The 15,503-nt window shown below is 40.3% G+C and overlaps 1 protein-coding gene across 2 annotated transcripts in view; it reads right to left on the minus strand.

Moving 5' to 3' along the window:
• Positions 1-15,503, minus strand: part of LOC142367122 (retinoic acid receptor alpha-A-like) — a 239,131-nt gene that overhangs the window by 20,060 nt on the left and 203,568 nt on the right. For both annotated transcript variants that reach the window (XM_075449061.1, XM_075449062.1), the window contains exon 6: positions 9,175-9,379. In XM_075449061.1, coding sequence (XP_075305176.1) covers positions 9,175-9,379 — 205 coding nt within the window. The remainder of the gene's footprint in view (positions 1-9,174; positions 9,380-15,503) is intronic.

Genomic DNA, 15,503 nt, shown 5'->3' on the forward strand with positions numbered 1-15,503 from the left:
ACTCGGGTTGTGCCCTTAGGTCTGCTGTCAGAAAACTGAAAAAACTAAGAGTTGTCTTTGACTGCTCTGCAAAATTCCATGGCATCTCACTAGACTTTAGTGACTGGCCCTGACCTGATAAACTCTCAAATTAGAGTCCTTCGTTTGCTTCAGAAAGGAAGCAGTCCTCTCTTTATGATTCACTCGGCTTCATAGCCTCTTTCAGACTGAGTGGCAAGAGCATTCTCCAAGAGCCTTGTGTGTGCAGTGTTGAAAGTTCTGGTGTCCCAGAGAGGAACAGCGTGTGTCACATCTCCCTGAGGAACGAGTCGAAGAATCAGCCCGTTTCATGTACTGCGGAATGGACTGCTTTGGACTATGTCACCAAACAAGGGCGGAAAGAGTACAAAAGGGCACAAACTTCATAGGAACTAGAAAGAAATTCAAGGAAGCTTTAAAGCACTGGAAGCATTTTAAGCAGACAAACAGTGTGAATTCATTTTTAATGCTCCCTCTGCAAGTCATGCAAGTCGTGTCTGGGAGCGTCAAATTAGAACCATTACCAATGTGCTAAATGCTATAACTACCCAGTTTTCAAGTAGACTGGATGAAGTGGGGGAAATGTTATGGGAAATGTTGGGAAATGTTGGGAAATTGACAAAGAAACGGGACCATACCTCAAAGCCCAAGCCTTCAATAATTGAATGCCCTATCCAAAAACTGGTGGTTTGTCTTGAAGATAAATAACGAGTTGTTCCCATGACACACTAATATAGGGCACATGGGTTTACGAACAGTTGTAAAGGTCACCTTTGCCAACTGGCTGGTCGTCTGGCTGTCCGCCAGATCGGCACCAGCTCTGGCTACTTACCACGCATCCACCGGAGCCGTCTTTTTGTTACATCTTGAAATTGTGTATTCTTTTATAGTTTAAATATGAAGCAATGAAGCAACTAGATACAATCTTTATTATTTATATTGTATATATATTAAGAATTTGAGATCAATGTTGCAACCCTGGCCTGTTTACAACCATTTTTTTTGGGGGTGAAAGTCAGAATGGTCAGAATGTTGAATGCTTCTAATGAAGACATAATAAAGTGCTGCACCCGTCAGAGACTCTCCTCCTTTATTATTGATGCCAAGGGCTGCTACACAGTAAGTAGCTTCTCATTTATTTCAACAACCATGTCTGTAGGGCCCATGTGTGGGGGGTTTTGTGCTTTGGGTGTGGTGTTGTGTGCACGCTTGGTTGGCGCTTGGGTGATGGGTGTGTGTTCTGTGGTTACAAGTAGTTGTACTTACCTATGCGCATAGCCTGACTTGTACGAGTGGGGTGAGCTCACGAGTGAAATGTTTTGTTGACCGCAAAGTCTGAAGTAAGTCTTATTTCAAGTCTTCTATGTATGTTGTTTTGGTTCCTTGCATACGCTGAATAATATTTGATGGATTATGCTACGTTACGATATGGAAAATAAAGAAACAAGAGACCAAGAAGTTACATCTTAGTGCGCGTCATCGATTATCTCCCGTGTTAAGCCTACTGCGGCAGCTGAGTAAGATTGGTTTGGACAGTTAGCTGCAATAATGTCTGAAGACACAGTTTGAGGTTTGGGGAAAAGATCTTACTCAAATTATTGGACTGCATCAAGCAAAACAACTAAGAATGATGAAAAAGTTCTAAAATCAGAAAGTCCAGCTTTACCTGTTACAGAGTCATGGGAGCACCAGTAGACTATTAGAAGAGCAGAACATGAAGTGCTACACCAGTGTTTCCCACACATAGACTAATTCGTGGCGGTGCGCCACAGATTCAACACCGGCCACCACATATTGCGTTTCGTTATTATTATTTTTTTTTAACGCCATTTAAAAAATACTCGTATTCGTTAAGCTGCATTTCCTTTCCCTGCTCTCCCATCAGTCTGAAACAGAGCTGAACAGTCCGACCAGTGTAATTAGCTATGTTATTAATTTGTTTACAATGAAGATGTGAATATTAATACAATAAAGTTCTGTGTGACCAATTATTAACGAAGGAATTATTTTGAAGAATTTTTATTTTTAACCCCCCCCCCCCCCCCCGTGGCTCACCACCACACATTGCCTTCACATCTGTGGGAAACACTGTACACTCATCGTGTACAAGCACATGCGGGGGCAACATTATGATTCGGGGTGGCCTCCGTTGGGCAGGTCTAAATTCAGCAATATTTTGTGCCCAAAAATTAGATCTGCTTTATCATCTGAATATAATACAAAACCTGAATATTATTTAGTATAATTAAAGTATTTATAATTTATTGAATTTCATGATGTCTATGTAAGGATAAATTAGGTTCACATTATGAAAGAGTGGTTCAGGGAGCAGGAGACATCATTTTCACATATCGAGTTTAGACCTTAACCCGATTCAGAATATTTGTGATGCGCAGGGGAAGACTTTATACAGCAGCCTGATTCTCCCATTTTTTTTAGTTCATGCAGTGAATATATATTGCTAATTTATAATATAAATGTATCTGCAATAAACTGTAACATTCCTTGAAAAAGTTTTCTACGACTATGGTCAAAATAACCCAAAGAGCAGTTTTTTCAAGTACGACTGACAAAATCAGTAGGGTTTTGTTTTTTTTGTTTTTTGTGGACCAAAGAACTTGTACATAGTGTTGAATTATATTGATAATAGATAGAATTTCATTATTGCAAGAAAGGAAAGCAAGTAAAAAAAACACTTTTTGAAAAATATGTATCATCATTCACTGGTTTACTCTAAATTGTTCTGTATTAAGTATTTAGTCATTATTTATCCTAGGATTCTGTGTTTGTTCCAAATATTAGCCTAAGAGAAAAATGAGTGACAGGTGAGGATTGAAAAAAAAAAGAAGAAAAGATTCAATTTTGCACAGCGCTCCAAATATAATTGAAAAGAAAACATAATAACTAAAGAATTGTTTGTAATAAAGGCTTCAGGCTCTTAACCTCGAGCTGGGAGGACACAACAGTTGGCATGGACTGACTCGTGATCATATTCATGTGTTTGTGTACTATGGAACACACACTGCACCAGCAGGCCATAGGGTGGCAGTGTACACTCTGAATCAGAAGCTGTAAAAGGCTGAGTAATTACAGATGCAATCAGAAGTGTGTTGTACGTTTCATGGATTATGCAAGAGCCTGTAATGTTTGCCCGGGCTCAGTGGATCCAGTATATAAATATAAATTGTTGAATGAAAACCCAGCAGTGAAGGAGCCTGAGCACCAAAGAAAATGACAAAAATGACTGATAATGAGGAGTGAAGCTGTGAAACTTTGCAGTAATTTTTTTTGTATGAGTGCGCATATGTGTCTGTAGCCCCTTTCACACTGCCGAATAACCCGCGTTTAATTCGCGAATTTTTTATCGCAAGCCAAAGCTGCCATAGCCACACGTCGAGAGCATGCGCTATATATCTTAACGATCGCGTTCTGTTTTCTTATATCACGCGTGGTATAAGGACACCCGTAAAAAGCGCCCCTTACGGGACGCACTGTATAATGCTTGAGCACGCGTGCCGAAATACACCACGCGTCCTCTAGATGGCCAGTGCCACACTGAACTTACCTTTACACAGGGGATGTTCCAGCTCGATTATTATGTTTTATTATATATAATATACAAAGACATAGGCGCAGTGTGCAGTTGCAACACTGACAGCAATGTCCAACACATGTTAAAATGATGTAGCATAAAATAATAAGACACATGCAAGGCAATTTAGGCACGCAAAGATGTTAAAAGCAGTGGCTTAAGACAAGAAGCTAAAAACTTGGGGAAGAAAAACACCCTACAGTCACGAGGTGAGCATCTAGAGGACGCGTGGTGTATTTCGGCACGCGTGCTCAAGCATTATACAGCGCGTCCCGTAAGGGGCGCTTTTTACGGGTGTCCTTATACCACGCGTGATATAAGAAAACAGAACGCGATCGTTAAGATATATAGCGCGTGCTCTCGACGTGTGGATATGGCAGCTTTGGCTTGCAATACACTTTTTACGGGTGTCCTTATACCACGCGTGATATAAAAAAACAGAACGCGATCGTTAAGATATATAGCGTGTGCTCTCGACGTGTGGATATGGCAGCTTTGGCTTGCAATACACTTTTTACGGGTGTCCTTATACCACGCGTGATATAAAAAAACAGAACGCGATCGTTAAGATATATAGCGTGTGCTCTCGACGTGTGGATATGACAGCTTTGGCTTGCGATAATTTTTCACACTGCCGACCCGGGCTGCCGCGTCAACTCGACTCGCCTTTCGACCCGCGTCGGACCCTAGTCTTTTTGCCGAGCCGAGTTTGCTGTGAACGCAATCTACGCGGGTCGGCCGTGGGTGTGACGTGAGGAGTTTAAAAAACAGAATGGACAGCTGATTCAGAACAACAGCGACAGGTGAGAACAAGTTTTACTCTGTTTTAGCCTACATCAAGTTGGAGACATTTTTTAATATGGCCAACTGGGGAGACAAGGAGGTCCGCGAGCTCCTCAGCCCCCGAGCAGAGGACGTTATTTACCGCCACATGTCGGGGACGGTGAAAGATGGACCTCTGCTGGAAGGGCTGGCGAGAAAGATGGGAGAGCGCGGTTTCCCACGCAGCAAGACGCACCGTAAAGTAACATCTCCATGAACTGCATATACAATTGCAAAAACGAGTTCTCAAGGTGTTCCGCCATAGTTTGTTTGAAAAATTTGAAGCAGACAGGTGTATTTAACCTAGCCTGGCTGACGCGTCCACAATCTCGATGAGATGGTGGTCTGGGAACTAGGTGTGCACTTTCTCGTATTTGAGGCGTGGTTTACGAATGCCTAGAGCCGTTTATTGGGCGCTACGAATGTCTATCAAATGACGTCAGGTTCCTCCCATGCTGCTTTGCGCGCGATTGATAGCCAATTGTATCACTTATACCAGATGACGACAGAAATTCGACGAGGAAGAAGAAAAAAAAAGTAAAATAAAAGTAAACTTGCGCTCTAAGCTACTTAAATTAACAACAAAGTAGGCCTATATGCCATATTCTACATGAATTTTTATGTTGTAGAGTTGTGAATTTATTTTGATAATGGAGAAATTGAGCAGCCTTGCTTTGTTGTCTACAGTAGTAGCTCAACCCTCATCTTACTTTGAAGCTCCCAGCTCCCAGAAGTGACGTCAACGAAGCTTTAGCAGCAGAAAAGCTATCAGGCTTGTGTTAATGATAATAATAAACTCCTGGACTATGTACAAACTTCCAAATGCATCGTTTTGTGAGTACAGACCATACTTGTACTACTGTAGAAGTTTGGTGTCATGGCATGGGATTTTAGTGTGGTAATTTTGGAGATACTGCCAGGGTCCGTCAGCGCTTGTACTAAGCTATTCGGTATAACTCAGTAACTCAGCTGATGTTCAGCCAAGATCGGAAAAACTTCGGGTGGGCTACTTGGCTGGATGTCACGGTTCAAATGACCCTAGGGTGAATCTACTCCGAAACACTTTCTAAGGCTGTGTCGAACGGTAACGTTGTGTCCGCTGTCATGTTGGATTAACACTCTACAAGCTTCGGTGTAGCGCATGGACGTCGTAATCGTCTTGCTGGGCCCCACACCCCCCCGACCCCCACACCCCCCACAAGGGGCTTGTGTGTGAGAGAAAAGGACATATAGGCTACTTGTGCATTAATGTGCATGAGAAACAAGCAGCACAGGCTCATTTCCTCTGGGAGAGCAGTTCAAACATTCCAGGCAGCTTAGTGATGCTGCTTTGACATACCTGTATAACATCCCTTTCTCCTCTTTCTTTCCAATTTCCCTTGTTTCGCTGTCAGAAGAGTGCGAGCAACCTGTGGTGGACCTAGTTTCAGACTCCCGTGGAGGCATATTTGCTTTTATCCCAAACTGGGTTGCAGCTCCACTCAATATCTAGCTGGAGGGATCAATACGGTCTGTCTATGTTGAATGGAGAGCAATCAAGCATGGTTTGAACGTGTAGTGTAACAGTTGTTTAAATGTGTAGTGTATCAGTTGATTCATTTCATCTCTATTTACTCTGTATAAGTCTTTTATTTCAGGAGTTATGCTATAAATATACACTGATCAGCCACTGACATGTAACACTGTTCAACTTATTATATAAAAAAACCTGTACACTTCCATTCACATGGGAAGTTATGACATTTATCATCTTCTTAAACACCTAAACATTTTTGCAGACCATTCACTCCCACCCACCCTCCCTATAGTAGCTGCCTCCTCCCGCAGGTTAGCAGCTGGGCATGAAAGGGTTAATCTGATGGGAATTTAGCCCCATCCAAAAAGACCCCATCCCACAACGCACACAGCCCAAAGGATCTATTGTTGTTTTAAAGTTATGAGAAGGAACCACATAGTGTTTGGCACGTGTTCATGATGTTATAGCTGTTTGGTGTATGATGTAATCAGGCTGCAAACTTTTTGATTCGATGTTTTAATTTTTGACTGATTCCTGTGTGAGATGGCTGAAAGAATAAAATAGATAACAGATGTCGGCACATAGAATAGTTTGCTCAAATTGTTTTGCTAATGTGGAAATTAGCAAAACATACTTTGAAATCAGTATCTTTAAAAGAGTCTGCAAACCAGCACAGTAATCAATTATATAGTAGACTTACATTGTCCATCATGCCAGACTAGTGACTCTATAAAAAAACAAATAACTTGTATTCCAACTAAAACAAGTCTTTAAAAATGCAAATAAACTTGTTATTCTGACAGAAAAAAATCAAGCTTCTCAAAACCGGACTAACACACCCAGCATTATGCTGTTGGGGATCAAATCACTCCTGCATGTACATGTGCAACTAGACTCAAATTGGCCTAGGCACAAAGTACGTGCTCTAAAAGGAAATCTTTTTGATTTTTTTGTAAAAACAGTTGCGTATCAATATATTAGAATAAAGCTGTTTTTTTTTGTAAGATGCCTAAATGTGTAAGACATTGTGACTGACAATCGGCTCATGAAAACTATATGCCAACTCACAATCTCTTAAAGCATTTCCATACTGTGTCTCTGCTCTGATAAAATCCTGATTTTTATGACTGCAGTGTCATATGGCAAAATCACCATTTGAGTAACATAAAGATACTATACTTATATGTACACAGGTCTTGAATCAATAAAAGTCAACCTCAGATTAACAAGAACACATGGCATATTACGCTTTCATTATTTGTTTAACAAAAACTTGATGATTCGTCTCATGATTCGTGGATTTTTGTGTTTTGTTTTCCCTATGTTCTGTTTTTTTTTTTTTGTCTTCGGTTTACTTCTCGGTCCTTGCATACTGTTTTTTTTTTTTTTAAAGTTGGTTTGCCACACCTGATTTTTGTTTGTAATTACCTCCCTAAGTCCCTAAGTCCTCTAATGGGTTCCCAGTTAGTAAGTTTGTCACTTCATCAATTCTGTTTTGATTGTAGTTTATTCTGCTTTATTCTGATTTTCTTTTTAATAAAGCCTCTAAGACTAAGCTCATCTTCGCCTTCCTGCATTAGTCCAGCATTCGGGTCTTCCACCTCTTGCACCACCACAAACTGTGGCAAAAATAAGCTAAGATGCAGAAGCAGTCTGTGAAAAACTAAGTCCACCCTTACTGCATCCATAGGAATTAAGATGATAGTAGAAGTCAGGTGCTGCTACTTAAATGCACTAGATTGAGTGATCACCATCAAGTGTGAGCACCTTGTTGAAAGTAGAAGTTTTGGCAGTTTGTTGGTCTGGAGCATTCAGGTGTCCGTAAACAGAGACCAAGGAGGAAAGACATCAGCAATGATCTTGGAGGCAATTTGTTGCTGCCCATCAATCTGGGAAATGTTAGAAGACCATTTCCAAACCATTTGGAGTTCTTTATTCCACAGTTAGAGCAGTTATTTGCAAGTGGAAAACATATAAGACAGTTGTCAGTCTTCCCAGGAGTATATGTCCCAGCAAAATCATCCCAAGGTTCAGACTCTGCAATGGTCTGAGAAACTGCAAAACAAACAGGAACTACATCTCAGACTCTATAGGCCTTATTTAGAATGTTAAATGTTATGGTTCATGACAGTATAATTAGAAAAAGACTGAATAAGTATGGGTTGTTTGGAAGGATTGCGGGAGAAAGCCTTTTCTTAGGTTTGCAAAGTTGCATCTTAACAAAACAAGACATTTTGAACAATGTCTTTTGGAGAGACAAGACCAGAATGGAGATGTCTAGTCATAATGCACAGCACCACCGTTGGAGAAAACTAAAGTCAGCATGTCAGCAAACAAACACCTGGTACCAGCTGTGAAGCACGGTGGTAAAGAGGTGATGATTTTGGGCTTGTATTTCAGCAACAAGACCTCGACACCTTACAGTCATTGAGTCACAACCAAAGCTTGAACAGATGTTTAGCTGTCAAACTAAAGCAACTTGGTAAAACACACAAAAAAAAAAAGAATCAAAGCGATGAAATGGTCCAGTCAAAGTGCAGGCCTCAAGTCAATTGAAACACTGTGTGGGAGAGCTATGCATAAACAAATTACCACGAGCCTCAGCTGAACTTAAGCAATAAGGAGACCAAATTTTCTCCATATAGATATGAGAGACTGATAACCTTCCAATTGTTACTTCAAGTTATTACTGCTTAAGATTGTTCTATTCATGCTAACAGTTCTATTTAGCTGTGCATATGACACCTGAAAGTATTTTATCTGCACTCTTCACTTTTAAATTAATTAATGAATGATTATTTTTAATGTTTTTTTTTAATTTTATTTCTTTTTAATGAGTTTATTGCCTTCTTGTGATTTTATGTAGCTGTAAAGCACTTTGAATTACCTTGTGTACGAATTGTGCTCTATAAATAAAATTGCCTTGCCTTGCCTATTCTGACATGTACGTTTTACACGCTACTTCTATATTTTGGCTTAGTTTTTGCTAAATTAATAATTACACGCTATAATATGTCATGGTTTATTGTTTATCTGAGGTTGTATTTCATCATTTTCATATCTCCTGGAATGTAAAACCTCAGATTTTTTTTTTTATACTTGATTGGAACCAGCAAATAAGAAGAGGTTGAAAGCAGTTGTGTCTTCTCCTTTGTCAGTGAGTAATAATATTATCTTTATCCTTTGTTTTCCTGCTGCCACCCACCCCTTGCTCTCCAGTACCCACCTCCCGAGATAAGACAGATGGCGCTGAGGAGACCTGTCTCCGTGTCGTCCATCTCGATGGGCAGCAGCTGGTTGGCAAAAGTGAACACCAGGTCGGTGAGTGGGCCAAAGCCAGCATTGTGCATCTGTGTCCGGTTGAGGGTCAGCCCATCTGAAAAGGTCATAGTGTCCTGGTCGGGAGTGTACCTCGTACAGATGCGCAGGATCTGACAGAGAAGAAAAGAAGGTAGTGAGATAATCAGTCAGCAGGAGTTCAGTGATAGAAAACCGAAAGTGAAATACTGTTTAAGGATTATGAAATTACATTTTGGACACTAAAACTGTGTCCCAAAATGCTCCTTATTAATGTTACAGTGTCCGAAAATTACTTTTTGCAGAACACAACAAACAATGCAAGGAGTTTTGGCAGAAAAGTAGGTGTCTGAAATCTCAATTAATTGCTAACTCAGAGAGTAGAATAAGAATGTAAGTTCAGTCTGATACTCATTAGTCATTCATTATACACATTACTATATTGTAATCCCTGTAATAAATAAGAAAATAAAGTAAGATTTGCAGAATCTATGACAGAATACTTTATAAAGCATTTAAGAGAAGATCACAGAATAGGTAACAAATGCTCTATAGATCAATAATAAGCCACTAACACCTCTTAAATTACTCCTGCTTTAATACTTGAAATTCAAATCTTAATGAAGGGTCCCTGTCAGGCTTCTGCAGAGCTAAATGATATGCTGACGATCTGGACCAAACCTTTAAGATTTTGCAGCAGGGAAACAAAAACATGCAGGGATCTCCAGAATCACGGCAGAAAAACAGTCAGCTATAGTCAAATCAAAATGGACGTTGTTGGCTTATTGGCTATTCTGCAAAGAGAACAACAAAACATTACAAAGGTCTAAATGAGGACCGGGTCCACCTGGCACTCGTGAAGGAACTTCTAGGTTTTGGCAGTAAATCAACAACCCCTGATTCTAATTTTATGGATCTGAAGCCGTAATAAATGTAAGGATGAACTTATGTTTTCGAGGCAACTGATCTGTTTCGTTAGCTTTTTGAAAATGAATGAAAATGTCACAGAATTCCTTTCATGGAACGACCTCCTTGATCCATACCAGTCTGGTTTTAAAAGTGGTCACTTCACTGAAACGGCTGTTGTTTGTGATGGAAGCCTTAAAAGAAGCCAGAGCTGCAGGTCAATCCTCTAGGCTTATCCTGCTTGATCTAATGGGAGCGTTTGACACAGCCAACCACCGTATTGTTTTCTCTGTACTCTCAAACATGGACAACATGGACGAAGCACTTGCTTGGTTTGAATCCAAGTGATTGTTTAAAGTGTCCTCGCTGGGACAAACATCGGCATCTCACTGTCTTAGCACAGGGGTCCTCCAAGGCAAGGTGCTGGGGCCCCTTCTCTTTCCCATGTACACCATCTCGTTGGACCTGATCACCTGCTCACATGGCTTCTCGTATCACTTCTACACAGATGATATCCAACTCGGTCATTTCTACCAGGCATCTCTTTGGCCTCGTGCGAATCTCAAACGATCTTGCTGACATATCCACATGGGCGAGAGATTATCCCCTCCAACTCAACCTTTCTAAAACAGAACTGCTGGTCTTCCCAGCCAAACAAACTATGCAGCCCAACATCTCTGTCAAAATTGACTCTTGATCACTCGTTCCTTTCAGGTTGCAAGGAAGATTAAGATCAGATTTGTTACACATGAAATTTGTCCTCCACTTTTAACCCATCCAGGTTGGCACCTGTTGACACACATGCACAGGGTCCCACAGTCATAGAGACAGATGTCAGACACTGGAGCGGTGGATAGCCATTCACAGCGCCCGGGGAGCATGGGGGTACGGTGCCTTGCTCAAGGGCACCTCGGCCGACTCTAACCACTGAGCCACGGCCGCCCGTGGAACTTGGGTGTCATGATGACCAACTGACCTCTGAGCATGTGGCCTTTATTGACCAGTCATGATGCTAAGAACGTTCAACATAAGAAAGATCACGCCGTTCCTGACACAACAGCCACCCTGCAGGAGTGATTAAAAAAACCAAACAGTTCAGATAGACCAGAACGCGGCGGCGCGTCTTTACAGACCCATGTTACCCCTTGGCTCCTTCGTTCCTCCTAGGAAAATTGTCTGTTGCTGCCACCCCCACAAGCGTGGCACTCCAGACTATTCTCATCCATGGTCAAGTGTTGGTGGAATGACCTACCAAGTGCTACCAGAGCAGAGACACCCCCCTCTACCATCAGGAAGCTCTTGAAAACTCAGCTTTCCGAGAGTACCTCCTCTCATAACAAACTAACCACTAAATATACTTATCATTAACTTCACCCTCTGGTTGCACTTAACAAACCTACACATTTGCACAATCTAGCTGCCTTTTGACGTCGCTGTTTATTGTAAATTGCTATTTAAAATATCATGATTGTTAATGCCCCTTTTTCTTTGTAGGTCTCTTTGGATAACCCTGTCTGCTAAAGCGTCTGCTAAATGCCTAAATGTAAATAAAAAATATGACAAGACGTCGTTTGCTGAATTGTTTCATCTCTATTGATTGACATAGTTTCAAAGGGGGTCCAACTTTTGCTTGCTATAGAATTTTAACAAAGGCCAAAATATCCATCGGATGTACCTATTTTTCCATTTATCTATAAGAGGAGAACAAATATCAACTGAAAGAAATCCACTGATGCTGCTTTAAATTCTTAAAATACTATCAGCTTAAAATCAAGTTGACTGAACATATAGAGAAATAAGTTGTAGTTTAAATAGCCTATACCTCTACTACAATGTATTTACAGATGCAGTTCTTTAAAAGCCTTACAACTCAGTTTAATATTAAAGATCCAAATATTAACAAGCTGCAGGCCAGAAAAACTCCACTCTACAGCAGAGGTCTTAGTTTCCCATAAATAGCGGCAGAAACAACAGGCAGAACCAAGATAAGGACCTTGGTTCACACAGATGAATTGCATGTGTGTATACCTAATGAAGCAACTGATTGTGAATGTGGAGCCTACAGTAGCCTTTGAAGCTATTTGAGTGGTTAGGCTTTGACAGTGAGTGGCAGGCGTGTCTGCAACATAAAACAGAATAAAACATGATGACTGGCGGTGACTCCCACCGGCTGGCCAGGACTGCACTGACACACACACACACATACCTAGACATGGTGTTTGATCTCTCCTGTGATATTCCCTCACCATGTCCTCATGCACAATATCTACGCCCTTCACCATGAAAATTTGCTGGTGAGCGGAGGCTGATGAGTGAGAGCCAAATCATCATAGTTGGCCTTCAACTTGTCCCCTCTGTGTCCCTGGGAGTTCACTGTACTGCTATGTCACATCTGACAAGTATGACTTGGTCACTATCAACTCCCAAACCCATCTGTCAATATGGTGTTGCCATAAAGAAGGAGAAAAAAAAAAAAAGCAAATACATTTTTTGAATAATATATTCTGTGTATGGAGCCAGTAAGTCTTCACTTTTTAAAAGCCTTCATTTATACAGGTCAGGTCTTGCTATTTTGCATTTAGACATAATTTTATTATGCATCTTCATGCTTTAACAATAGGTTTTATTGTGTTTAACCATAATAAGGATCATCCAGTTTTGTACACACATATACCAAAACTGGAGGAGAGTTCTAAACTTCTTAATGTCTATGCAGGTTGGCTTTAGTCGATATAGTATGAATGCCACAATGGGTTCAAACAACAGCATTTGTCATTTTAGACACATAAATTGCCACCATAACTTGACCAAGACATGGAAGGAGCACTGTGTAGTGTGTGTGAATAGGTGTAGAAGCTTGTAGTGTAAAAGCGCGTTGAGTAGTCAACTAGACTTGAAAAAGATTTATAAGTATAGCCTATTTACCATTTACATGCTGAAGTAATTCCACTTCCAACAACATTATCTGGATGTGTTACTCTGACTTTGAAAATTCGATTTAGGATTTAATGTTTACATATTAGTTTGTTTTAGTTGGGACTAACACAAATTCGATTTTGTCTGACATCATGTAAACTTACAGTTGGCAGTATTAGGCTAACACTGTTGACGTGCTAAAGCTGACATACAGTATCTAATAAATATCATGTGCCAAATAAAAAAAATGTTTATTAGCGTGATGTGTATAGTTGAAAAGAGCAACGAAGAGCATCCTACAGTCTAACTCTTCTGAAAGATGACTCAGCCTTCGCCTGAAAGACTAAGACTGAGAAAAACTGTGCAGGTACGTAGTTCAACAATTTAAGAGTAACATTTCCACATTAAAAAAGGTAAAGGATTTGCAGATGTCATCATCAACCTGCAAAATTTGACCAGTGATGACATGTTTAGCCACATGTCATCCTTCAACCGCTGGCTATTTAGATGGTGTCCAGCAAACAACGTGGGCTACATAGATAATTGGAAATCTTTCTGGGGAAAACCTGGTCCGATTAGGCGAAACAGCATTTCTCATTTCTAGAAATATGGCCAAATTTATAAGTCATCCAAAAACATGACAACTCAGGGTTGATAACAGGATGCTTTGAGTTGTAGTCTTATACACTTCTCTGCAGCTTTCCATCAGCTGCCACCCCCCTAAACTCAATATTGACATAAGGAATGTGTACAACATTGGACATTGATGCCCTGCTGAAAATTAAGGTAATCAGTCAGAAGAGGTTGGCTCCTTGATATAATTCACAGCTGCGTGCTTTAAAGCAGACTGCAAGAAAGTTGGAAATAAAATGGCGTTCCTGCAATATAGAAGAGTCTAAATTAGTCTGGAAAGATAGTCTACTAACATGTAAGAAAGCCCTTCGTAAAGCTAGCATTGATAGAAGAGAATAAGAACAATTCCAGGTTTCTTTTCAGCACTGTAGCCAGTCTGACTAAGAGTCCGAGCTCTGCTGAGCCAGTTATTCCTTTAACTCTCAGCAGTGATGATTTCATGAGCTTCTTCACCCATAAAATTGCTTCCATTAGAGAGAAGATTCTTGGAATCTGTCCCACCATTATAACTGATATATCTTCAAGTACAGCAGCTTTGGAAGTATCTTTAGAACCTGGTTTTTATTTAAACTGTTTTCTCCCCAGTCAAACTCTCTGAGCTTACAAGAGCAATAGTTTATTTTAAACCATTAACTTGTGTTTTAGACCCAATCCCAACCAGACTGTTCAAGGAGATTTTCCCCTTAATCAATACGTTCATGTTAGATTTGATCAATCTGTCTTTTTTAATAGGATATGTACCACAGAGTTTTAAGGTTACTGTAACTAAATCTTTAATTAAAAAACCTACTCTTGATTCAGAAGTGTTGGCTAATAATCAACCTATATCCAATCTCCCTTTATTGTCTAAAGTTCTTGAAAAATAGTTGCAGCTCAGCTTTGTGATCACTTACACAGAAATAATCTGTTTGAAGAGTTTCAGTCAGGATTCAGAGTGCATCATAGCACAGAAACTGCACTGGTGAAAGTTACCAATGATCTCCTCTTAGCCTCTGATAGCGGATTTGTGTCTGTGCTTGTCCTGTTGGATCTCAGTGCTGCATTTGATACGGTCGATCACAGTTCCTCAGGGTTCTGTGCTTGGACCAATTCTACATTTCCATTGCTATGCTGATGATAGTCAGATATATCAATAAATATCTATAAAACCAGTTGAAGGCAGTCAGTTGGTACAAGCATGTCTTAAAGACACAAAGACCTGTATGCCTTTGAATTTTCTGCCCCTAAATTCAGACAAACTGAAGTCGTTATCCTTGTACCCGAGCGCTTCAGGGAGAAATTGTCTAGCGATACAGTTATTTTAGATGGCATTTTCTTAACGTCTAGAACTACAGTGAGGAACCTTGGAGTTTTTTTTTTTTACCCTAATCTATCCTTTCATGCACACATAAATCAGGTTTCGAGGACTGCCTTCTTTCACCTTTGTAATATTGCCAAAATTAGAAACATCCTGTCTCAGAGTGATGCAGAAAAACTGGTCCATGCATTTGTTACTTCAAAATTGGACCACTGTAATTCTTTATTATTGGGCAAAAAATTCTCTGAAAAGCCTCCAGCTGATCCAACATGTTGCAGCCAGAGTTCTGATGAGAACTTGCAGGAGAGATTTCTCTCATTTTTGCTTGTTTTCATTGACTCCCTGTTGAATTCAGAATAGAATTTAATATTTTTCTCTTTACACATAAAACTCTTTATGACCAAGCTCCACCATACCTTAAAGCTGCTGTCGGCAGGTTTTCAAAATTGCGAGTCTAAAGTCGGAAAATTCGAACTGATACAACTTTCAGGTCCCTCCCCCAACCT

The sequence above is a fragment of the Odontesthes bonariensis genome, chromosome 18 (assembly GCF_027942865.1).
Source record: "Odontesthes bonariensis isolate fOdoBon6 chromosome 18, fOdoBon6.hap1, whole genome shotgun sequence".
Taxonomy (NCBI): domain Eukaryota; kingdom Metazoa; phylum Chordata; class Actinopteri; order Atheriniformes; family Atherinopsidae; genus Odontesthes; species Odontesthes bonariensis.